The following is a 26594-nucleotide window of genomic DNA, read 5'->3' as shown; positions in this document are numbered from 1 at the left end:
CAGACAGCAAGCTATAAACCAGTGACTATGTGCCATTTCCCCTGAATACAAGTGTTCTTTTCCATTTTCAACAAAGTGCTTTGGGGAATTGCAGCACAAGAAGACTATAAAGCTGTCTAGACATGTAGTAAAAAGATGTGTACAATGTGTACAACTATGGGACCAACTGATGTGACCATTAGACATCTGCCTTTGTTTGCGGCAACACAAACACACAAATGCTTTTCAATACTGTTCAGGTATTTGCATTTTTCTTCTTAAGGGCGACAGGTGATTTTAATGAATAGCTTTTCAAATTCTACTTGTTTTTCCATTTTATTTCGGGGCTCAGTGTGGATAAGAAAAATCAAATCCATCAACCGAGATAAAAGTAGGTCATAAATCCATCTTTTTTCCTCTTGTAAGGAAGAACCTTCTCTCGTCATCTGTTGTTATGGAAGCAAACAAGCCGCTTTCATCCCCGCCTCACACTCAAGATTAGATTTTGATGGCACAGATACTCCAGTTGTGTACTCTCCACTCTTTCCCTCCATTTTCATTTTCAAGAATTAGCTGGTGTTAGTGTACATACGCTCTTAGAAAGGTGAAAAAGGAACGTGGCTTTTCTGTCAATAACCCTTCGCTGAAGTGTTGCAGGCACGGTGTAAGTCAACAAAACAGGTTTTTACTCTGCAGTGCAGCAGACACCTTCAACAGATTTGGTAAAGCAAAGCTGATTCCATGTTGCACTGTGCATATTTGAGAATTTGGCTGCAGGCGAGAGGAGGAGTGGGATTGTTTTACCTCAAGTGTGTATTCATCTGGTTTTAAGAAAAAAAAGAAACAAAGGCAAATTACGTGGACAAATAAAGATGAAGGTATGTTTTTGCAATAGTGACTAATCCTGTTGCAGCTTCAACGCTGTGCCTTGCTTCCATTATCTCTTTTCAACATAGCAGAACTGGCTGACTCACCCTCAGCCACCAACTGGATTCACCGTCAGTGAACACACAATCAGATGGATCTAGATCAGTAAATTTCTGAGGTACAGTACATGGAAACATATGGTGTGACTAGCATAGTCGCAGTCTTAACTTCAACCCACTGCATTCTCACAATAGCTTTCTGTGTCATGTCTCAGTTCTCGTTCTCTCAGCCATGTCTGTCTCCTCACAGCTAGTGTTGGGCAAGCTGTGTACACTCCCCTCTCGTCTGCTGCAACCATCATGATCAGTGACAACAAAAAAACAACTGGCAACTGTGGAAGTGCTCAGCTGCCACCTCAGTTTAACTGTAGTCTCGAAAGCTCTTTATTTTTTGTCTTTAACAAGAAAATCATTGTCCACAAAACCACTGGAAATCATGAACCGTCTTACAATGAGGCAAGGCCTAAGACTATTAATGATGTTATCCAATTATAGCTTAGCAACAATCATTAAGCACTCTTTCACTTTGGATATGTCCACATGCCAAAGTGTTGTGCACAACTCTTTACTAGGGCCAAGACTTTACTTTTAAACTGTTTAAATGATGCTGTTACTTTAAGATTGCTAACATTTAACAATTCTCTAAAAGCACAGTTTGTTTCAGACCCTGCTTTTGGAGCCATAGTTTGTTTTTTCTTTATATTTTTTCCACCCTAGAGAGATTTATTTCAAGGAGGTGTCAGGTCAGACGACCAGATGACATAGGGGCTTTGAGTGCATCTACAATACTTATGACCTTTGGCTCTGTATGGTCTCCGAATGCTTCACACCAGAGCTGCTGCTATCAGACATTTTATTGCAAGAAAAATGTCTCATGACTTTCTGTCTGAGTCATGCAGCTTTAGCCTTTGCATTGCTTCATGTAAATAACCATCACGTACATATGTAAATTCTCAATTAGTAATGCTTCTCATTTGTAAACGAGTCAGACTCAGTTGGGAATGAAAACTCAAGTTGATATCAGTCGTTGTGATTTTTGTCAGCTAGATGAATGGATGGTCAAGTTTGTGAAAAGAAGCTTGATGTTGTCTATGTCTGTCTGGAGTCAGGGAACCATTGTTCAGAAAACAGCAACATAATTTCCATTGTAGCATGCGTGCAATGCCAGAAAGGAAAGCTTGACAGGCGTAATAACAAGTAAAAGCCTTATCAAAAGAGTCAATTAAGTTTGCTTTCCAACCACACAAAGGGACGCTAAATGTGACAATCCATAACTGCTACTCAGATGTTTACTAGTCTCCCACTCTATTGTCCATACAGACAGAAAACCCATCACTTCTCCACCAAAGTAGATTTCCACTTAATTGTAAAACTCAGTTTGAACTGTACCACAGCTCTCTCAAGTATTGGAAAATCCATTTGGAAAGCAAAAGGAGAAAACACACAGTGAGAAAACTATTAGAGACACATTAGAGGAGTTTTCAGATGAGAAAAAAAAAAAGAGCTCAAAATAGATGCTGCGCTGCTGCCCAGTGCTGGCAGAGAGGAGTGAGCAATTTTCCACATTAATCAAAAGTGAGTCTGTTGCACTCACAGCATGCTGCAGGCAATTAGACAGATACTTTATGTGGCCATTACCACCATTAAACCCATCCACCCTCACCAGCAACCCAAACACAACACACAGTTTCTGTCCGGAGAGTTAAAAACAAACTTCCAGGCTACTTTGTGAGCTTACTAAAACAAGGTCTATATGAGATTTAGCAGTCACACTGTGAGGTTTAATAAATTATTTTCTGCAACATAAATTCAGGAGCAGTTAGAAACAGAGTCAATAACCCACTGACATGGATGAGGCTGTAAACAGTTCTTACAAGCAATTATATTGGATGATGTCTTGAGGAAAAGCATCATGTAAAAGTGGCTGATTAGCATTTATTGCAAGTTCTTATTAACCGTAGTGACAATTAATTTGTCATTTTAGTTTCTTTTTTAAATAACAAACATGCTCTCCACTTATTCACACTTTACTTACTTATGTGTTAAAATAAAATGATTATTCGACAACAGAAAAATTATTCAATACAATTTTCATTAAATGAAACAACATTTGCTAGTATTATTTTCTACCTATGTATAAACCAGGTGTGTGCCATCTTATCAAATGATCTCAAAGAGCCCTGTCACACATTTCTATATATATTATGGGTAATTCCATAATAATCAGTCACTCATTCCCTTTTAGTTTAGTAATGGGATGAGCTTTTCTTCCCCATTGTTGCTGAAGGTTTAATCAACAGTTAGAGGACAGTGATCCTAGGTGATGAAGGGTGAAGATTTCAAGCCACAAAACTTTTAAAAAGTTAAGTCACTACTCAGACAATGATATTAAATCAGCTCCAATCCAAAGAAAAAGACAAAGACCACTTTAGAGACATCTCAAGTCACAGAACAAAATCCCTCAACATAAACAGAGGCTGTAAAACTGTTATCATGGCACTCAAATGAATACTTCTTGTTGTTGGCAAATACGAAGAGTTCTGATTGACAACTCTTTTATAAATAAAAAAGTATTAATTTAAAAGAAAACTATGGCAAATATCAAGGGTGTTGGGTGCTACAATAACACTTCAGTGATTTGTAACCACTCCATAGCATTCAGTGTGATCCCAAACTCAATATTTACACTAAGAATTGTCTGGCAGCAGGTGAAACAGAGCAGAAGAAAAAGCAATAACACTGAAATCCAAGTGTAAACACTGGGAAGTCTCCTACTGAGTACAAACACTGACACTAAGAAACAAGATGATCAAAATGTATGGTGCCTCTGGGTACTTTGGATAAACACTCCGAAGTTAATGTTGTCTAACTTTTAGAAATGATCCATTTGTGCAGCAGGACTGCAGGATCAGTGAGGGAGCTCCTACCTCTGGTGCTCCCACTTGCTCCTGCAGCTCTCCCTCTGCACATGCTGCTTCATCCGATATGTGGCTCTGCATGTCAGCAGTTGTCCCCGCGTCACTCTAAATCAGAAAACACACACAGACGCGCGTTTACTTCATCACCCTGCTGTGTTTGGCTTTATAAGACATCAGAAAGTGCAGTTTACAACTGTTTCACCCCATGTGTACGTCATACAAAATCAGTCTTCTCACCTTGCAGTGCCCAGTGACCTGCTCTGCAATGTTGTTCACGTGAAGCATGTACTGGTGCAGCCTGCGTTGGTGCTGCAGCGCAGCCAGCCGAGCCTCGTTCTGCAGAGTGGACACCTGGGCCAACAGGAACTGCTCCCTCCTGTTCCACCTGAGCATCGCCATCCGGGCTTCATGCTCCAAAGTGGCGCTTCTTTCCTCCAGCGCGTCGGCGACCGTGCGGAGCGCGTCCACGCAGCAGTGCTCCCCTTTGCTGAAGTCCTCACCGGAGAGCAGAAGCCCGCATCCTCTGGGACAAACACCTTCACCACGATCGCCCATCTCTAGATTTGTTTGCGACTCCATCTCGTCTGGGTTTAAAACTTGGCAGACAGGGTCCTTCTCCCCGCAAGATGTTGGACAATCAGCGCGCATAGTTTGCGCAGGCAACTTTCTTACGCAGCACAATGAGTCAGGACAAAGTTGTTGAAGTTGAGCAAGTCTGAACTCGGGAGTTTGAGCAGGCTGTGCTGAGGCTGAGGCGCTGCGCCACTTCCCACACATGTGATGAGACTCTGCAGAGTTACTGAGCACAAAACTTCACCTGACTCACTTCTGCTCTCTCTGGTCGGGGTCATCACACCAGCACACAGAAACGACTCATGAACTTGAATTTGCCGTCGGATGTGTAGCCTAACCCTCTTCACAGTCTGGTTCTTGTTGTTGTTGTTGTTGTTGTTGTTGTTGTTTTTCTGGGTCCAGTTTAACACACGTGACGTTTGACTTAATTATGTGCAGGTGTGAAAGGTTCTGTTATAAAATCTCACCAGCAGGTGTCGCTCTTTCTCTCATAGACTGGGGTTTAAATTGTTAATTTGGCTACTGATCCAGCAACTGATTAGGCAACTTAATTTACCACTTTACAGTCCACATCATGATTGGCATTATCAATGGAGTTCAGTGCGCCTCTGCTATTAAATTACTAACCGCAATAAATTCATTTAGCCTACTTTTTATGACAGCGAAACTCTCCTGGGGATGATGGTCACCAAATGGCTTAATCCCAGCTGTAACACAATATATGCATGGAGACCTTCACTTATAAAGTCTTTCTGCTTAAGCCCAGGCCAGTCTTAAAGCCTGACACAGCATGACATATTGCAGGCATCTCAGAGAGGGCGTCACATTTCAGGTCTCTCAGCGAAGCAGTCTGGTTCTAGTCTGCCGTGCGCCACTTTAAAGTATGTTTTGTGTTGTCTGAGCTGTCAAGGAGCAGGTGTAGTTTTACAAAGACAATAGCACAATCTGTCTCAGGACTGCACACCTGTCTGCAAAAACACATGCACAAGAAGGTGAGAGGAATTCAGTTTTCCCCTGTCAGTCACTGTAAATGAAATAGTAGCTGTAGTATTACTTACTGTGATATGAAATGTAATCTCTTTAAATCAGTGTTGGCAAATAGCTATAGTCCAGGGCTGAATGAGTTCAAAGCCTGGAGGATGTGATTTCTGAAGAGCAGTCAGACTGAACTGAATTGCAGCCTGAGTAACAATGATTGTGAGTGTTTTAGGGAACATGTTACACAGCCACATGGGATCAGACCTATCGCACAGGCCATGTGCTTGGAATGATAAGGCACTGAATCAGAAAAAATATCATGGCAAGTAAAAGAAAATCTCTTTCTTTTGTTGTCTTTGTGAGCTGTTTTCAGTGAATAACCATAAGACCTCTGACTGAAACAGAGAGGTGACCTAAAGCTCAATATGAATCAAAAATTCAGATTCATTGGCTTTGACCTAATCCACAAAGAGAAGTGATATCAATCTACTTTTCATCTGCTGGATACCTGATAGGAGACAAAACTCCAGCAGCTGTTTCTGCCTGAAAAGTGGCCTTATCTGTAATGGAGCACAGATTGAAACACTATATCTCATATATTTGGCACTGGCTTCAGTAAATAACATGATTCTACTGAAAATAAATGGGTTAAAACACATTTAAACCGAGGCCTTGTAAATGTTTAAATCTCAATGAAAGGAACTCATATAGTTGATGGTACTCTGGTTTGTCTTATTTGATATGTGAGAACTGAAAAACTGTTGTACTGAATGTTTCACACATAACCAGAGTGAAGTTACAGTGTGAAAGAAACAACTTCAACTCCAAGGACCAAGGACCGCCGGTGGTTGGATCCAGTGGAGGATTTGTCTGAATTTGATAGCCCTTTCTTACAACTTTTGACACATTTGCTTTGTATGAGTATAAGTGGAACCGTGTATTTTCTGCCGTACATCAGGCTGGGTTTAAAGAATCCATTCAGTCACAGATGAGAACTCAATCTGTCTCATTATGAGCTAAGACCTTAAACTGGGGACCTTGGAGTAGGTAGTTTGGATATGTTTTTTCCAATACTTTACCCTTTTTTGATTACATAGGACATCAGATAATTATGAGGATTATGTGATGTTAGAAGGTCCAACAGCCGCTGCATGAGTACTGTGGTGAGATTATTTGGTCAACTGCTGTTTACAAGGTCAAGCATGAAACTTGAAACTGCAGTTTAAAAGCCATCGTGGACAAGAAAGCTTTGAAAGTGCTGACGAAGGAAGATATGATCAAAGTAGCTGTTTACAGGGTGTTTGATCATCAAAAGCACCAGAGCAGCTGCTACTGTAAATGGACTTTGTGGTGAGCTTAAAGTTCCTATTGTTGTTCTACAGGACAATGATTGTCCTGATTGTACTTTAGAGTCTCACAGATAAGTGGGTATTATGGTTATCGTTTGGTTTTTGTTTAGTTTTGTTTTACCAAACTTGCTTTTGGTATATTTATCCATTAACATCTGTTTTTACCGTAACAATCATATTTGCTGACTGACTTACAATTGTAATTTCTACCTCATTGGTTTTGAGCTTTATTGTAGAAATTGTTATATTTCTTCCAAACCATATACATTTTGTTTTACTGTTTGATGACCTGATTTGTTGCATTAAATCTGTAATCAAATATAACAAGCTTTAACATATTGGATAGTTTACAAAAAGCATTTATGTAGAGTATGAATAGTTTACCAATATTGAGCCCTGTGGAATCCCACATTACTCTGTTTTTTTGTTTGTTTGTTTTTTTGTTAAGTAATTGTACATCTCTCATTAAAATTGTTTCTTAACCAAGAATTTAATGTTCCTCCTATACCATATCAAACAGGTCATGACCTATTATATCAAAAAACCCTCTGTACATCAATAAACTTCTGTTTTCTTCCTTTCATCAATAGCCCTTGATGGTTTTTCCTAGCAGTTTTACTGGTTTAGACATTTTACACTGTGGTACATTGTGGGCTACTTTTACTCAGGTAAAGAATCTGCATACTTCTTGTGTGAATGTAAGCCTGTATGCAGCCAAAAAAGCTCTCAGACACACGAGTAAAGTCACTGCAAACATCAGAGTAAAGACAGAGTGATTTGATAGTTAACTACACCTTTATTGTTCCTTGTTCAGTCAACGAATGTTTCCAGTTTCATCCCTCACATGTGCCGTTCTCGTCCAGTAAAGTACTGAACTTCAGTACAGCCAAACATGCTGCCACTGCCACCAGTGATGCTATCAAATCCAAATGATCGTGCATGCTTGACTGCAGGACCACGTCTGAACTTTTATGAGTGAGATTCCTTTAGTCAGTGTATGTTTTCTTCTCTAAAACCTCTCACTTCATATGAGATGACTGGTTTAATGAAGCTTAGCAGCTGAAGCTAATTAGCAATTGTACATGTTAGGTAGACCTATACTGTCTGACATAAAGGGATATCACTCAATAGTGGAATGTATTTCACATGAAGCTGGGAAGTTGAAATGCCGCTATGTCGATTTGTTGCAAAGTAATGTGCCACTTTGTCTCCAATGTCATGCATGTTAGAATGTGGAGCCACTGCTTCATCGGAAATGTCAAAGTTCAAGGCATTCATGCATTTGGCAACTCTTTTTATGATTTGTTGCATGAAGGAAAACTGGGCAAAGCACTTTGTGGTGGATGTTAATTTAGTCACAATGTAGAAGCATGGCCAGCATCAGTCACATGAGAAATGAATCAGAGCAATTAAAAACGCTGCATTTGTTCCTCCAAAAAAACTGTGAAGACAAATATAATAATCATAAACGCAAATGACAACAAGTGCTAATGTTCATATATTTCTGATCATATGTTAATACATAAAAATTATGCATGGGAAACAACATCATGAGCTTTGTATGGGCTCTTACCACTGACATGGATGGCTTTGCTTATCTTCAGTTTATACCAGATACCGGATAATGAAAAATTAAATATACAAAATTTCTATGATGGAGCTAGGCAAGTTGTCTTATTAGAAAATATATTGTAGCCACAGATGAATCAGACATTGCACAATTGTAGGGCATGAGTGTCGCTACCATTCACTGTAACTGTTAATAGTGACTCTCACACAAAGCCATAAACAAGAGAAGTAAAATGAAAATGATTACACTAAATAAAATGCCAACATTCTTTAGAAAGCACCAGTTGGTACCACTGAGGTTCAAATGATACAGTCAAAACAAAAGTGTTAGTTTAAGTCACTGGCATGGAGCAGTTTTTCAGCCTCAGCTTCAACATTGACCCAGATGCTGTGGAAAAGCTTTAATCACTGCACATGTAGAAATAATGTATAACCAGAGGTGACAAGCAATTATCATAACCACTGTTACATGTTTGCTGCAGTTCTGCATTTGTAACTGGATGTTTGATGTTGTTCAGTTTACTTCCTGTGCCCGTTGTTTGCTTTACATTCAGCATTTCCAGATAGGAATCCATGTGTCTAAACACCCGAACTGTCTTTCCAAGTAACAATGTCAACATGCACATAATTTTGAAAGTGATAATCTATTGTGTTATGATTTGGAAATAGGCATTGATTGAAGGTCAAACCAATTGATTTTTCCTCAGATAACATCCATAGTATATTAGATAGTTAAACAATATCAGTTATTGAATATATTATTTCAGCATGACATAAATTACTCTTTTCTCTATGATGCTTGTTAATAAAATCATGTAGGTGAGATTTGCTTTGACTGTATCTCTGTAACAGAGGGTGTGCTTCGTTATTAAAAGAAAATATAAGAAAATGCCACCGAACTGCAAGTAAAGAATGACATACAGTAAAGACATTTTCATAAACGCATACACTTGTCCTTCACAGCTACTTGTTTACCTTCAGCTATGGAATGCACTGTAGGGGCAGATTGTTCAAAAGATCACAGATCAAATGAAGCCTCCACTTCTGAACATATAGCATCATCTATATCAGAAACGTTGGCTTCATGATGTAAAAAGACAAAACATCCAACCACTGCAAAGTGTAATGTTTGCACTCTCAGTTATGATCCATTTTTTAAACAGGTTACTGTGAATGATAAGTGCAGACATTTATATAAGGCATATTTAAAAAGTTGACAGAACTCCTTTGCCACTCCTCCAAAGAGGCTTTTTGTGGATAAATAAGGGATGTCTTTGTCCATTTCCAATTTTTCCATTTGTGTGTCTTTTTCCACAAACATATTCCAGAGGTTAACAGTTGGAATATGCAGTCCCAGGTTACAGGGTCGAACCAAAAGATTGTGGAAAGAGTCCCAAAGTCCTTACAGGCGTCAGCCACATAACAGTCTTCTTCTTCATAGGAAGTGAAGACAAAGTTGTTGCTACATTCAGAGGTTCAGGCAGAGGAGGGCCACCAGGAGCAGGGAGAGTACGCCGAGAGACCGAGCAGTCATAACACCCCCACCTGAGAGACACAGACATGCAGGTATGTCAATTTTTCTTTATAATGAACTGACAGTCAAATTTGCTGCCGTTTTGAGGGGGGAAAATCGACAACTCTTGAGCATCCAGCTCTCATCCATCAACCTAAAGACCATATTTGGTGTGTGAAGTGTGATATTATACCCCATCTGTGAGGAGATAGGCCCTCCATTTGTCAATGCCCTGCATTTGAAATGCCCCACGGCTTAAATTCCCTGGTTTAAGAAATCAAGCTGTCATGTGGGGCCTGGACTGAATGATAAGGTATAAGGAAAACCACAGGAGGGGTTCCCTCTATTCATCGAGATCAATTACAGAGGCTTAAGGCCTCCTCCATCCACTCAGCTGCCTGTCAGTCCATCATCCAGTGAGAGGATCCAGTCAGTAGGCTATCAAGGCTTTAGTCACAGGCCGTAAGGTTTCCCATCTTAGCTCTCCAATCTAAGGTATGAAACCTGTAGTGACAGCTGTGCTCTGGCCCATGGGAACCCTCTAGCTGTGACAAATGATAACCTACCCACAACTTTGAACCTGATATAATCTCACTAACAAATGGCAGGCCATGGATGAACAGCCACAGTACGTTAGAAGCTGGTATTAATGCTAATTTTCACATTTTTTATTTTCTCACTATGATCAGTTGATTAATCAAACATTAAAACATTTACCAAAAAACATGAGATATCATTGGGATAAACAGCTTCTGAATAGTGAATGAAGGAGAAAAGTTAAAAGCTGAGATCTGTTACCTGAGATGTCGATTCGTGCCACAGCCCCATCTCCTCCATCTGTGCGTGCCCGAACCTCCACCACATACCTTCCATCTGGGGGCAGAGGAAGGTCTATGTACCGGTTGTTGGTTATGTACACAGTGCCTGTGGACTGACCCTGCTGCCTGTACAGCACCTGCACATACACATATAGAAACATATAGAAAATGTGAGATTACCAGCAGCACTGTTCCACTGTTTAAAGATTACAATCTGTATCAAGGTCAACGCTGGTATTTCACTCACTTTGTAACCATTTATTGATGCCTCATTAGCCAGCGGTTCCACGTGTTCCCAGGCAATATTTACTGACTTGCCCTTTAGCTTTTTACGTATTATTTTGGGGGCTCGACTTGGAGCTAGTAAAAGACAGAAAACAAAAAAAAAAACAAACAGTAATGAATGATAATTATTAAAATGACGTGTATTATGTGGGAAGTATACGTGGTAATTGTTTTCCATGCTGATAAATGCTTTAAAGCACAACATACGGGCTTTCTTGGTGTGGATATGGATCCGTCTGGGTGGTCCGAATCCTGCAGAGTTGTAGCCTTGAATTTCAACAAGGTAGTGAGAGTTGGGCTTCATACCCTCCAGTCTTGTGTGGTTCTCCTGGCTGGACACCACCACCTTCTGGGCCCCACCCTCACTGTCTTCCTGATTTCTCCAATACTTCAACTGGTACATGCAAAGACATATGTGAACTAAATATCAAACCTGCTTATGTGTCAAATGGAAGAGAAAAAATAATGTCAGTGCTAAACACTTATTTAGAGGCTATTAGGCCTCTAAAAGGAAATTATCCTTAAGCCAAAGAATTAAGTTAAAATTAAGTCCTAATGGAAGTTCTGTGAAAGAAGAAGAACCAGAACTCAACAATACAACTTGTCACAACTTCATCAACTAAAAAGACTAAGAGCAAAGAAAAAAGCAAAGAAATAACAACATGGAGGAAAAGGATGTTTAAATGCTAAAAAAGAAAATATGTGAATACATTTTACTTTAATAATTAAATTAAGTATAAATTCAGGAAGAAATTAGAATAATTTATTCTATGACTGTACATTGGCATAGTTGAAAATGAAAAGCATACTGAACAATTAAAGTATCTACTGATGATCTTGCTGCACTTTAAATAACATCTAAGATCTTTTATTTTTATTTCTTATTTTCTGTAAAAACGTTTGCTAAACCCAGAGTATCAGTGGAAGTAAATGTTTTCGTGTCGTCTTTAAACATTATACTTACAGCTCTTGTCAGTTGATGTAGACCTTGAAATTACAATTTCTATAGCAGCAATGATATGTATGCAGCATAAATTGACTATTTTGATTAAAAATATGTTCTACTGTGTTTTAGGGATGATAGTTTACCACTCTTTTGACTTCTGTACTAGATTACCAGTAAGATTGACATGTCACAACAAGTACAAATAAATAAGAACATATTTATTTGTACTATTTTCAGCCATATGGAGTCAAAACCCCAAAAAATGTTTGTAAATGGCCACAATATGACCCAATTCATGAGATATCCTAAATATTGGCATGTGTTTTTCAAGCATGTCCCAGTAAAAGTAACAACTGACCTGGTATCCTTCTATATTGCTCTGTGAGAGAGGCAGCCACGACACAATGGCTTCTGTGGCAGAGAGTGCCCTGCTATCGACAACTGAAGGAGCTTCTGATGGAGCTAATGAGAGAATAATAAATAGTAAATAGATTGTAGGACAGTAACAGAAAGAATAGAGGTAGTTTCTATAGTGTAAACACAAAAGTACAACAATAAATATTTGACATGCATGAATACGTTTTGTCTGATATCAACACACTAATTGATCATCTCTCAGTTTTCCTTGACCATCATATGAACTGTCTGAAAAAATTGACAGGAATCCTTTTTGGCTCAGATTTTCTTTACTGGAACATCAGACATGTTTTATATGACCTATTCATCAGATATACTGTGAAATATGCGTGCATGCAGTCCTTGCCAAGAAACTGTCCTTGCATGTTAAATTTGCACCCAAAAACTATCATGCACAAATGGCATAAAGACAAATGTATATGGTCATTCATTTGGAGACTAAAGGTTTTGAGTGTGTAGATAAATCCTACACACAGCTTAGCCTTGCATGTTACCATGGCAACTCTGTAACCCATCCTGTCTGGGTTGCCAGTGGTTATCTCAACTGTCTGTCAGTGGAAGTTAATAACTAGGCTAAATGCTTTGCATCCTTGAGCGAATTATCAGCTTTCTGGTTCATGCTACATAAATCAAGGTAATCCCACTGCAAGGAAAAAGACCGGTGAAAAGATGGGTTCACTTTCATAAGGTATTAAAATTCCTCACAGCTATACATGAGGACTCCTATTAAATAGGTCCTACTCCATTGAAAACCCTGGTGGTGATAAGTAGCTGACACTGACAGATTGAAATAGCAGCATGTTGGCATACTGAAGGATTCCTGATTCTCTACAATACTGAAGACAGGACCAGGTTGATCTGTCAGATTATTTTGGCACTTTACTGTTGAGAGCTGTGAATCTCTTCGGTGCTTACCATCCTGCGCTGAATAAATGATGGCTGTTAGGCTGTAGGGTCCCTCTCCTTCGCTGTTGAATGCTTTTACTTTGACTTGAAACTCTGTTGAAGGAGGGATGGACGAGTCTTTGTGGACATAGCGATTGGCCTGTGGGTCAGCTACTGTCACCTTCATCCACTGATCATCGCCTTGGGGTTTGAAGGCCACAATGTAGCCAAAATTAGACCCATAATAGTATTGTGGCTGTACAGGCTGATGAAAAGAAAACATTCATAATTAAAACATGTTCATATAAACTTGCATTCTGCTCAAGAGGTCTTTCTGTGCTGTTATTTTTGCATTCATCTGATTGATCTGTGAAGCATTATATTAGTAGTGGTAGTACATGTTAAATACAGCCACATTTTCTTCATGTATTACTCAGATTACAGCAGCACATCTCCTTTCTGTGCTTTTAAATGAGCTGGCAACACCCCTTCCCCTTCGTGCCCACTGGAAAGTCCAAACCTACCGTCCATGTGATGGTCAGTTCTCTGCTAGTCCCTCCACCCCCGCCAACGTCCGAGGGCGCCACCACAGGAACTGCAATGAGACACCACCAACTTTGAGCCCACATGCTAAGAATCCACACAAACAACGCCAACCCACACAGGCTATAACCGAACCCTGGCAGCACAACTGAAACATCCTTCCTGTGCAAATACAATATCAATGTCTTCTCCTGTGCCAAATGCAACACCTTAATGTCCATGTGGGCGTCTTGCCATAGAGAGCCAAAAAGTTCTCCTGTTCTCCTTAAGTCAAGTAGCAGTTTACTCTGAAATGATGATTATTTTTTAAGCGAGGTTATTTTGGCCATGTGATTTCCATTTTATAATTGAATTTCAGTATACAGTTTCAGCAAAGTGCTCATTTGTTGAGGTCTGTGTGGTCAGTTTGGCAGCAGTCTTCTGCTGTAGAAAGTGCAGCATGAAGGGATTTCTGCTGACTTACTTCTAAAGCGATACTGTAACACAAGTAAACAGTGCTATAATAGAAGGATGATGAATAAATATCATAATGGAAAGCTGGAGTGTAGGGCCACTTTTCCAAGACCTTTCATATTACTGAGACTCTTGTGACTATTCCTTATGTACCAGAAGGAATAGCCATAGGACATAAGACATAATCTTACCTGCTTTTAGTGTTTTGTCTTTAGGTGATGGGCTGCTGGGTTCTCCTGTACCCAGAGTGTTGGTGGCGATCACCCTGAACTCATATTCTGTCCATGGGAACAAATCCACCACCATGGCTGTCTCTGCATTCCCCTCCACATCTACAGGAGCTAAAGAAAAATGCCCAAATTTTATTTTACAGTGCCAAAACGTCAAGGCCATAGCACGCTATGTTAAAACATTATACAACGCAGGCTATGCTCTCCTGCATTTAAACAAAATCATCCTTAAGATAACAGTGAATTTCCATTTTTGGTAGCCATTCCTATATTTTGAATCTTTGATGCATAGCGAAATTACATTTGAGCTATTTTTAAAAGACATTATCCACCATGGAGGCCTGCAATATCACTATGTGGTATAACCTAAATTATCGTAACACTATAGCCAGCTCAGTATTAAAGTAACAGTGCTTATTTAACCAAGTAGTATGCTGGAGCTCTCACATGTGGGGGCATTCTTCCAGACATCCCTTGAGAATGAGTCTCTGTACTGGATGGTATATTTGGAGATGGGGCTGTGGTTGTCCGCTCCACGGCTCCACTGCAACGTTACACTCTTGTCAGTTTTGTTTATCACTCGAACTCCACCTGGGGCACCAGGAGGACCTTGAGTAGGGAGAAAAATAAGAGACAAGTTAAAAGTGATGTTTGATGGCTGATGAACACAAGTGCGGCTGCGGAGCTGTGTAGAGAGAGGCAACACTTTTCCCTTAGGCTAAAGTTCACAAGACAGAATTCCCACAAGTCTTCACTTTGACTTGTTCCTCAGGCAGACAGTGAATGTTCGACTTCCTCGCAAATAGTAGAACGACAGAAAGAGAGTACAGTGTTATTGAGTTAGCTTCATTCAAGCTTCTGAGGAAATTCTTGGCAAAAGCCCTGAGCCATTTAACAACTTAATAGTTCAACACTGCTCTACAAAAACACTACTATTGATGCAAATGAAACACAGCACATTCAGTCCCTCACGTTGCCTCTTTTTTAATCTTTTCTTTAAAGACACTGACAAAGACTGATGGACTAAGGCACTACAGCTTAGAGCACATTGGCATATATGAACTTCAGCTTACGTACAACCTTTTGAATCCAGTGTTTCTCTTGGTCCTCTTGATTCTTCCACTGGAATATAAAAATGGACTAATAGAAAACCCAGACTGTGTCAGGGTCAGCCTCGCAACCCACAGCCTCAAAAATCAGCCAGGATTTAGTTTTTTTTCAAGTCGTGAATGTGAACCGAGACGAGCAAGGCGATTAGACAGCCAAAGCTGGACTATGCGCTCTCTCTTCTAAAAGACGGGAGAGAACTTTCTTACAGTTTAATGTAAGGGATGAAATATTGTGCAGATGTTCTATGTCAACAATATTGTGTTATATGGATGAATGCCTTGCACAGTATGAATTAATACAGCTTCATACTGTATCCCAACAAGTTTCAACACCCAAATGTCATGCAGTTTTCCTTATTCACAGACACTTAAGTTAAAATGTGTATATTTCAACACTGTTTCTGGAATCACTGTCAAAGTCATTGTAGTAACTTTATGCTACAATAACACACACACTGGTCATATGAAAACATCTCCTCTCCCTATCTCAAATCCCAACTAATAACAAACTACAGGTGCAGCTGTACAGAATGTCTGTAGCTTGGACAATGTCTTGGAGGCAGATCTGCTTCCTCATCTGCTGTGATAAATGGCTGTCTTTCATCTCTCTCTCGCTCCACTGCTGGCATTTGGCACTCCATTAGGAGTGGCCCAGGGCCTGTGTTTTGGTTTCACTCCGGGAAACGTCACATTCAGCCGCTGTGCGTTCACCTGGCCATCTGTCAACACCTGCTCTGAAAGCCGCTGCGGTGGCAGCAGACCCAGGGCACAACAGGGATCACTGGCAACCAGATCACTGTTAGAGTTCTTGGGTTCCTATTTGAAGGGAGCCTTTGTCCACCAACACTGGCCCTGTTTCAAGACCTAATGGGAGGGATGTAAGGCAAGCTCTCACTCATCAGGAAGTGGAGGGGGAAAACAAAGCCTGATGAATCATCCAGGAGGTGAAATCCAGTAAATGACAGACAAAGTACTGCGTAAGTGTGACAGTGTTTATTTTGCACCTGTTGATATCTGCATGTGGCTGAAGGAATCATTGAAATCAGCAGCACTCTATATCAAAACACTGTATGACAGAAGCCTATGATGTTCTACACACTTTAGTCATCAAATACTCTCATCACTTATTACACTTCTCATAACTATAAAAAACGATTAATTGCTGTGATGGCAGCAGCTCTCACTCTGTAAAAAGTGCTACTTTATTCAGTTTTAATGAAGACAAATGGGAGGACACTATTCAAAACATGTCTTAACACATTAGCATTGGTTGTTTCATTCAGTTTTTGATCAAGTCTACCACTGTTTCAAAAAATTGCAATTACAGCAACAGCTTCTTATCACAGCAAACGTCAAACATCAATGTAAAGGCTTGTGGAATGTGCCTGTCTAGAGTCAAGGCACAAGCAGATGTGGTTGAGTTGACTTGTTCACTGTTTTTTTAAAAGGCTGCAGACAGTTAATACAATCTAAAGTAAATGCATCAGTAGCAGACAGTCTTCTCTTGCATGAGAATATAATATGTAATAAACTGCACATGTGCAATGTGAATAATTATTCTAACAATACCAGTAGGGGAAATATATAAGGAGAAACTGTAATTTTGAGAGTGCTTGATGTTTTTTATGGTCTTTATATGTATGGGTATGTTTAAATATAGCTATTTAGGTACATGACTGTATGAATGTGTGTGCAGCACTCATGACTCACCCCTGACAACAAGGTGGGCGGAAGCGGTGACGTTGTCAACTGGAGTCTGTGCAGTGCAGGTGTAGCGCCCAGCATGCTTCAGCTGGGCGTTCCTTATCAGCAGCTCACCGTTTGAGCTTCCATTCTGCATGAAATAACAAAACAGACAACTGTTAATTAAGGACTGAACAAAACATCACAGATGACGAGGCTAAACGTTCCCTCTGTGTGGTCATTTACCTATTGGGTCTGAAGCTCATTTGAAATTGAAAAAGACAGATCTGCCCTTAAAGGCTTCAGCTGAAAACTTCAGAAACAAGGCTTTGACATCCGGTGAGTCACAGTTCTCACCATATACTGTAATGGTAAAACCATCACAAACATCTATCATCTTTTAAAATACATGACTGCACTGAACCCACTGTTCAAGTCAAGCTGGATTTGCTGATGCCAGGCAAGTGCAACTGGAACTCATTTTTACAAAGGGTAAATCTTCCTTGTTTACAAAAATGGGCTAACATCAATCACAGTCATAACATGCTGTTTGCCTAGTGGTCAGAGTGACAAATGATTAATGCTAAACACCAGTTTATGGTTAGAGCTGCACTAAGGGAGACTACATCATGTCATCAATAATGGATGCTAGCGGAAATTGCTATTAAATGAATATACAATGTATTATTCCACTCGGGGAAGGAATGTGAAATTGCTTCTAGAGTCATATTCATTTTTAGTAGGATGTTATTTTCCATTTCAGGCATTCCAATGAAAATAGACAGACAACAGACATCAACCCAACCTCAAATATGAATTGACATAGATGAACTCCAGAGTACAGCTGAGATTTTGCAGTCAGGGAAATTTTGGTTGTTACGATCACTTCACTTTATAAAAAAAAACTGATGAATACAGTTTCATACCGGGGTGCGTTCATAATGTCGACCGTCCTTATGTAGGTCAATAACTCGACCATCCAAGGACCAGATGAAGGTGATGTCTAGAGAAGGGTCATGTGACGCAGCGCACTGCATCCAGGCGTTCTCACCAACTTTGACGTCAGAGTTAGATGGTGCCAAGGTGATCTTTGTAGACTCTAGGGAGAAACACAGGAAAATATGTTCATTAAAAAGAGGTTAATCCAGCCACTGAAAGCATCAACGTGGTGGTTGTAAAATGAAAAACTAACTTAGAATAACACTTAAACTTGAGTGTGCATTTCCTGAAGAAAATCTGTGATTGCAGAAAGAAAGCTGCAGTTGCTCTTGCAGCCTCCCCCACTAAAATTTACATAGGAATTAGAGAATGTCAAACTAAACCCTTAACACCTGGCTCTGTTTAATACCCACAAATGTCCAGGAGAGGGCAGAAAAGAGCTTTACTTCCAGCACCACTGGTGCTTAACTGTAAAAACTTCAAATGTTTGACAGCTGACACTTCATGTCTAAAACCCATAAATGTGTTTTGCTATACAATCAAATTATTTCTACCCATTTACAAGCAAAGTCATTTTTCACTGAAGGAAAACGGGATCTGCGTCCCATCACATATCATCTAAAGCAATCCCCTCTCGCCTTTGCCCTTAGGAGGTGACTAAATATCCACCAGTAGTCTGTATACTCTGCTCTGTGTTGTGCTCAGAAGGCCATAATTCAACAACAGTAGACATTTGGAGGTCAGGTGTTTGTTGGGATTGGGAGTGACACGAATGATTGCAAATCAATGCTGACATCAGTCAAAGCAACACCTTCTGTCCTGGAAATATCATGAAGACGTATATGTATTGAGCAATGCTCATTTGCTGAAACTTGCCTGTAACCAACAGAGTTCCTGTGCTGTTGGCCTTGCCCCGGTCATTCTCTGCATAGCAGGTGTACCTGCCTTCATCTGCTTGCGTCACGTTGAGGATCTCCAGGCTCCCATCCTCCCATATGAACACCCTGAGGGGAACCAGAATTAATTCTTCACGCACAGAAGAGAGAGAGCTATATATATATAAAATATTTAGCACAATGTGAAGGTCAAAAAGTCGAGTATACGGTACGTTAGTCCATGGCTCTGTGACTGATAAAAAAAATGAACTCTGAATGTCCACTAGTCATCAGACATTTTTCCAAAACATAAATAAATGTGAACTTGAAAATACTCCAACTAAATTCCACGACAATAGCGATGCAGCAATGTTTGATTCATTTTTCTCTGCACATTTGATATTCTTGCATGACAAACAGTGTCGTGCCAGCTGCCCTATCACTACTCCACACTCTCCCTCACATAGACAGCACCCATAGAGAGTATTAGGAGGCATATGCTGCATAGTAATTTGACTGCTGCTCCTCCTCTATCCAAGTCCCAGTATGGTGAAAGGGGGTTTGTAGGGTAGGGGAAAAGGGTTGGGGGTCTCAGAGCTCCCAGATTAGGCTTGTTTTGTCAGTGAAGAGCACAAGGCAGGGGTTTACGCATCCAGTCTGACCAAGAGGATGAGCTTTAGAATGAGCTTAATGTCAGCCACTGACAGAAAGCACTGTAGTGCATACCAATCACTTAGGATTTTGCTGGCATGTATCGTAGAGATCTAGAGCTTATTTAGATCCCCAAAAATCACTATATTTTAGGGGTCTTGCAACTAGAGGGGATCGACTCTAGAGCCCCTTTAGTGTGACACGTGACACATTTTCAGATACTTGTCCATGTGCTAATATGACCTAGATGTGTTTCATAGTCACAGGAATAGTTGAATATTTGAATGAATATCTACAAAGGAAAACTCAGTCAGGGTGAACTAACCTCTCTGAATGAATACATTTACTTATCAGAGGACAAAAGTGAGAGTGCCGTCTACTCACCTGGTAGAGTTTGAAAGCAGCTCTGTGTCTTTGCTCCAGGAGAACGTAGGCTTTGGAGCTGCTTTGGGCCGACATTCGATTACCACTGCTCTGTTTTTAGGTGCGAGGACTCTCTTCACAGGGTTGTGTTCAAACGTGGGAGCACAGGCTGAAGAGGGACAGTATTTATTGCAAACATAGTATGTGCATCTGCTGACAAGTATAAATGTATCACACAATTTATAAATGCATATTGTTATTGTGCTTTGAATGACCAAAATCACATTTTGGAGCATCCTGAATATATGTTTTTTTGGTCCATGTAAAAATAGTATTTTGCTCTGATGTTACACACCAAAGGACCAAATGAGCTCCAATTAGTCAGCTTGAAACGTGACCTTTGAATCACTGACGCAGCCATTTGTGCTGCAGTCACAGCCAAAGTTTGACTCACCAAACACACGCAGCTCTGCATTGGCATAGATGATACCATGGCGATTTTCTGCTATGCACTGGTACATCCCTGAATCATCAAATGTCAGGCTGCTGAACTTCATCTCTTTCCTGTCCAACTGTGAAAAATAACAGGAGTCATCTCTCTGCATTTTCATACAGTCATAATCATTTCATTAAACTTGTTGATATTTACAGAGACAGAGAAGACAATTAGGTCTTTTGACTTGGAGACAATTTAACTATTGCATAATGATGCATCCAGTGGTTTATATCAAACAACCTCCCCCTCTCTGCTGTCACTAGCTGCAACTCTCTTGGGTATATTTCAGGCATGATGACAGTTGTTTCTATGGAGAGTGAAACAACCCATGCTGCCACCCGTTCAATAACAAGAAGTCCTTTTTCCTGACATGATGTGTACCCACAGCGCCAGCTTCCTGTCACTGCTGTGAAACTGTAACAACCCCGGGCTGCACATTGAACAGGTTCAGCTGCCAAGGCTTCTGTAAGTATTTAGAGCTACAGCTAAAATGCTCAGTTATAGGACAATAAAAAGGTTTATGAGTTTGAATATTACCGGTTCTCCATTTTTCAGCCAGCGAATGTGCGGTTTCGGTTTGCCACTGGCTACACAAGACATAGTGTATTCACTACCGAGGTCTTTCTCTGTGCTTCTGATGTGCTCCACCCACTCTGGAAAAGCTGAGAGTGACAAATCAAAGTTACAAAAGACAGAGTTACAAAATCTGCAAAGCCTGAGAAAATGCTGTTGAGTGGCTAAGAGACAATGAATACATATGATAATGTTACTGTCTATTTCTTGTAACATATTTGTTACCTTCTACAGACACTCGTGCAGTGTGATAGTCCTTTCCTCTTGAGTTCACTGCCTCACACCGATAGGTGCCGTCATCTTCAAACTGTACATTAAACAGGTGCAATTGAGCCCCTGCCATCCGCACCTCATGACTGTGTGGCAGGTTTCCACCCATCTTCTTCCAGTGAATCTCTGGGACAGGGCTGGAATGGGCAGAGTAGAAAAGATTATAAACAGATCAGGCTTTAACTTGTAATAAATATAGATCGCTGCACTCTACTCATCATCATTCTGAAATATGCTTTATAAATAATTTAGTTCTTTAGCCAATGAGACTAAAGATTTAATAGAATTTGAGCTACTGTAAATATCAATTTACAATGCATTAAGGGTTAACTAATATGTCTGGAGAGGCTGGTGAATCCTAATTACTTTATAGTCAGTAGCAGTAGTCAGTGTACAATATATGCATTTATATGATGCATCAACTAATACACTTGAGATCCATTTTATGACACATGAAACCCACAAAATACAACATTGTCATTGACTGACAATGGATTTCAGCTCTGTTAGTCCAACCTGTGCACTGACAGAAGTGGCCGATGACCTCTCACACTTACTTCCCCAAAGCGAAGCACTCCAAGGTGATATTCTGACCAATCAGTGCAGTGGTTTCTGGGAACTTGACTTCGAGGTCAGCAGGGTATTTCCTGATGGGACCTGTGATGAATGACAGGACAGAATTATGACTTTCAATGCACAGAGCTGAAAATATAAGCTACCATAACTTGCAGGGTAACAAAATCACTTAGAAATTAAATAGCACCTTATGTTGCTGTCATTGATTTCGTTTACTGCCCTGATAGTCACTAAGATGAACAGTCTCTCTCCCTTTGCTACTTGTATTATTTTGCATTGAGGAATTGGTTCTGAGCATCAGTTTGTGATTTGTATTGTCTTAAAAAGTGGCCTCTGCTGAACTACTGACCTAATACAGGCCATGTTATACCCAGAAGGCATCTCATAATGCATGCATGCATGAGGGAGCCTAAACAACTGTTCATCTCTGTTCATAACCTTTGCACAGGAACAAAACACTCTAGCTCGTGTGTAACTGTGATGTATTTGCCACAGGTGAAACAGGCTTAAAGTGAGATGACTATGAAAGTTAAAATCTAAAGGATTCTGGGAATGCCCCAGAGGAAAATGTTCAGGTTAGTAGACTTAGTTTTGCATTTGTAGTTCTTACATTAGGCATTTGGTACACAGCACATGAAGTACAATGCTTTAGTTTCTAATCCTCATCTGGGACTGTTTATTCTCCAGTTCTTATTTATAACTCACTGACTCGTTCTTAGAGGAAGTTCTTACTATATGTGTCAGTCTTCTCTGACCTAATTTGTTTCTATAAATTCAATTCAAACAGTCAGCATTAGAGACTTGACCTTATCTCATTTAGAAAGACATTGTTATGATTAAACATAGGGCTTCACAAATCCATGCAGCATTAGGCTGCATCCAGGCAGAGCCATTTCCTGGCAGAGTCTTTTAGCTTGTTTCCAAATTTCTTTAAGAAACTCTGGGAATCTTGCTGTTTACTGATAAAATAGTTACAACCTAGATATCAGGTCTTCATCAATATTCAGTAAGAATATTATAGAAACATATTTTTCTCATTCTTGACAGTTCACATTTTGTACATCACAACATACAATAAATCTTTGCATACTGAAGTTGAGATACCTACGTTCAGCCTGAGGCACTAGAGGGATATAGTTAGAAAAGACACTCTTAGAAATCGACGGGCTGGATGCAATGCAGGAGTAGTTGCCAGTATCTGATGAGTCCACCTTGGAGATATGGAGGTTTCCAGTTTTTTGGGAGACAAAACGCCTATTGTCCAGTGGGATGAAGGTGGGAAATTCATTGAGAATCCACCGGAATGACAGATCAGCTGCGCAGAGAGAAACACAACAAAAGACTACTTCATCGGCAGCATGAATAGATAAAATTGATGGGAAAAAAACCCTCAAAAACTGACAATGAAAGTGATATCTTTATATCATTAAGGACATTATTGAGGGCAATATAATCAAATTTGATTAGTTAATTAAATTATTTTACTAATTAGTTATTTCACTCATTAGTCTGAAAGAAAAACTACGTGGATAAAAAACATTGAAATACCTGGATGATGCGGTGGGGGAGCGCAAAGCAGCACTGCCCCTTGCCCTTCTTTGACTTTCACCGTCTCCCTTTCTTCTGATGAGAAAAGATCAAGGTCTGAGAGAGACACACATCAAAATCAAGTGTAAGAGACACTCAGCAGTTATTCCAAATATTCTCTCAGCTAACGTCCATAAAACCTGCAGCAAAGGGTTTAAGGATTGTATAAAGTTTAACAAGTGATTTTGAATTGAGCTGTAGTGTTTAACAGAAAAGTACATTAGCCATGTGAGCAGCATGAAGTTAGTCCATTCACAAATTGAACTTTCCACACCACTTATAATTTGTACCAGCTACCCTGGCAATTTCAGAGTGCTTAATGTGCATGACAGTGCAGCTCCAGGGCAGTTCTCCATGGTACTATACCATCATTAAATGGGGGTTCACATCTGGGCCACTTACATCCAAACTGGACCGAACCTTCTTGACTGATGACCGTGCCATAGATGTTGGTAGCCAAACAGCTGTACTTTCCTTCGTGTTTGGTTTTAATTGGGTTGCTGATGACCAGATTGCCTCCTGCTAAGCTGTAGTGGCTGCCCTCTTCATTCAGATCAATTATCATGTTGTTTAGCCTCCACCTACGAGGAAAAAACAATCAGCGGTACTGCATTTTAAACGCAACCTATTAAGATGCTATGAACCACAAGCACATTTATGTCAGGTAAGTAGGTTGATGTAGTAAATGTGAAATAATGTGATTTAGCTGCACATACAGTAGGTGCATCCTATGTGGTAAGCACTTGAAGTCAAAGAAAAATCTCTGACTGACAGAGTCTAAATTACAGTTGATCTGTTTTGCAAAGTACAGTGAAATAATTACCATGATCTCCAAACTGGGAGTTGTTGGCAATAACAAATTTCATGTTTTGAAAGGCATAACGTAAATGAACCCTCTTAAACATTAAATCCCAGGTGTGGTCAAAGCTAATTCCTTCCCCTCTGACATCTAATTCTCTCTGACAGTGAAACCAGTTTGGGGGATGCAGAGCAATATTATTTACATACATTTACATCTAAATTGAAATGGATCACGCAAAAGGCTTTCAATTTTGAGCAGCAAAACAAGATGGAGAAATGATGGAAATTCTATTTGTGCTGCAGGGACATCTCATTTCTTATTAGTTATTTTCTACTCTACACTATAGCAGAGTGAAAACAACAGAATGATGTGTGAAAAATGTAAAGTGCATTCAGGCACTGGTGGGTGGTCTCTCCGTGTCAAGGTCAAGGTTAAGATAAACATGACCCTGCCATTTTTCAGGCAGACCTTAAAACAGTCTGAATACAGCCTGAGAGCAAGTGAGGGGAGGCACACAGCGGGTAGTAATGAGGTTGGGTTTATGGGAGACATATGTTACTTGTATGTGGCAGGTGGATTGGCCCGAGCCCGGCAGTTCATGGTGATTTTGGCCTCAGGCAACTCCTCAGGGTAGATGGTGTCCACCGGCTGCTCCTCAAACACAGGCCCGTAACCTGTGGCTTCATCTGCCGAAAATAAACAAACAAGGCCGGGGCAAGTGAGAACAAGCTGGGTCAGACTTACAAACAGGAAAAATCAAGGTGTTAGAGCTAAGAGTCTGGCAGTTCTGGGGCAGTTCCATCAAAAATTAGACAGCTGGGCTCAGATGTAGCACATAGCCTACACACACACACACACACACACACACACACACACACACACACACACACACACACACACAGATCAATCTCGGTCGTAGATTCACCTCATCTAATCCTTGAATCCACACAAGCATTCCTTTGAAGCGTTGACTCAGAGTAAAAACCCTATACTTCATTCCAAATCACAACACCACACTAATTATGACAGAGATGTGCTCTCTCAGGTGCCAAATCACAGTCACACATTCATCTCTTGCCAGTGGATGTGATATTGTTACAAGCTAATACAAATCCCGGAGCCGGAAATGTGGGAACGGTACGTTGACTTAGCATAATCCAAACCCCTTTCATACTTCATGTGTCATCCTCAGTGCTGTGAAGCAATTGCAAAAGCAAATCCAAGAAGAAGAGTCTCCTTGAAGAAAATGCCTTTTTTGGTTCAGCCTGCCTTTTTACACCACCAACACATACGTCCAATTAGCCCCAATTACTCATTAAAACAGACAGACATCACGAACGATGGCATGAATAAGACATAAACACAATGCTGAGTTATGAATAAGCAATGAGAAGAAATGTTCCCAAACGCTGATTATTCTCTCAGATCAAGAGCGTGTGAGGTGACTGCAGGAATACAAATGTGAAACGCATATGCATACGTGTGTACATGTGTGTTATTCCCCCGCGTGTCTCAGATGTAAGAGAGCACAGCTGACACCTCAATGGGGAGAAGCGTGCTCTTTCAAACAGTAATATCCTGCTTTTGTTCGATCCTTCTAACCGGGCCTGCTTCAGCGTTTTGGATTCTTTCGCCATGAAAATGTCACGCTGACAGACCTTTAGAAACCTTTAGAAACTGAACAAAAGATGCCTATATTTATAATACTCTGCCCCCTAAACTACATTTTCTTCTACTTCCTACCACAAGAGCAGCAAAATATATTAATTCGGGATAATTAGAAAATAAAGTAATAATCTCAAACCATCTGCATAATGATCTGATTCTGATGTCAAGGAGGAATTCAAATCCTTGCAATCCTAACCAATACAAGTAAGGACTTATTTACACACTAGCAAGTTAGCTGTTTCCTGTATGGCCAACCAGGAGGCTGTTATTAAGACATTGGGAGACAGGATCCACTCCCACTCGCACACACTCGTATCCAACCGTGTGTAAGTGCTTGACATTGATGCAAATCCCAAGGACTCAGAATTCCTGCTGGCTGAAAAAGAATTAAACTTACTATAAATGGGGCATTGTGAGACTGATGGGAGGCAATTTAAGTGATGTTCTGGGAACAAGGGAGAAAAAAAAAGGATTAAAAAGAAACACACTAGAATAAGTAAAGGAAATATAGTTCCCCTACTCCACTGCTGGACGTGCTTGAATGCCTGCACTGTTAGTGCTTTACATGTAAATATGAAATGTAAATGTGTGATGAGCTGTAGTGCTAAAATAGCAGTTGG

At 40.2% G+C, this 26594-nt stretch overlaps 2 protein-coding genes across 3 annotated transcripts in view; both read right to left on the bottom strand.

The window, feature by feature from the left end:
• Positions 1–4657, bottom strand: part of LOC113165209 (PDZ domain-containing RING finger protein 4-like) — a 98244-nt gene extending 93587 nt beyond the window's left edge. Inside the window, exons 1-2 of the mRNA XM_026364570.1 lie at positions 4061–4657; positions 3833–3928 (exon numbers count right to left, since the gene is read on the bottom strand). Coding sequence (XP_026220355.1) covers positions 3833–3928; positions 4061–4600 — 636 coding nt within the window. The 5' untranslated portion in view covers positions 4601–4657. The remainder of the gene's footprint in view (positions 1–3832; positions 3929–4060) is intronic.
• A 2842-nt stretch (positions 4658–7499) lies between these two features.
• LOC113166019 (contactin-1a-like) overlaps positions 7500–26594 on the bottom strand; it is a 52914-nt gene continuing 33819 nt past the window's right edge. For both annotated transcript variants that reach the window (XM_026365916.1, XM_026365917.1), the window contains exons 4-24: positions 24866–24992; positions 23907–24085; positions 23466–23561; positions 23026–23232; positions 21899–21998; positions 21297–21478; positions 21036–21160; positions 20457–20574; positions 20024–20171; positions 18990–19117; positions 18101–18273; positions 17202–17325; positions 14830–14991; positions 14344–14493; positions 13681–13751; positions 13187–13421; positions 12213–12316; positions 11116–11302; positions 10871–10983; positions 10604–10760; positions 7500–9837 (exon numbers count right to left, since the gene is read on the bottom strand). In XM_026365916.1, coding sequence (XP_026221701.1) covers positions 9761–9837; positions 10604–10760; positions 10871–10983; positions 11116–11302; positions 12213–12316; positions 13187–13421; positions 13681–13751; positions 14344–14493; positions 14830–14991; positions 17202–17325; positions 18101–18273; positions 18990–19117; positions 20024–20171; positions 20457–20574; positions 21036–21160; positions 21297–21478; positions 21899–21998; positions 23026–23232; positions 23466–23561; positions 23907–24085; positions 24866–24992 — 2963 coding nt within the window. In that variant the 3' untranslated portion in view covers positions 7500–9760. The remainder of the gene's footprint in view (positions 9838–10603; positions 10761–10870; positions 10984–11115; positions 11303–12212; positions 12317–13186; positions 13422–13680; positions 13752–14343; positions 14494–14829; positions 14992–17201; positions 17326–18100; positions 18274–18989; positions 19118–20023; positions 20172–20456; positions 20575–21035; positions 21161–21296; positions 21479–21898; positions 21999–23025; positions 23233–23465; positions 23562–23906; positions 24086–24865; positions 24993–26594) is intronic.

The sequence above is a fragment of the Anabas testudineus genome, chromosome 6 (assembly GCF_900324465.2).
Source record: "Anabas testudineus chromosome 6, fAnaTes1.2, whole genome shotgun sequence".
NCBI classification, from domain to species: domain Eukaryota; kingdom Metazoa; phylum Chordata; class Actinopteri; order Anabantiformes; family Anabantidae; genus Anabas; species Anabas testudineus.
Note: the sequence above shows the minus strand (reverse complement) of the source record. Positions and strands in the feature narration are given on the sequence as shown.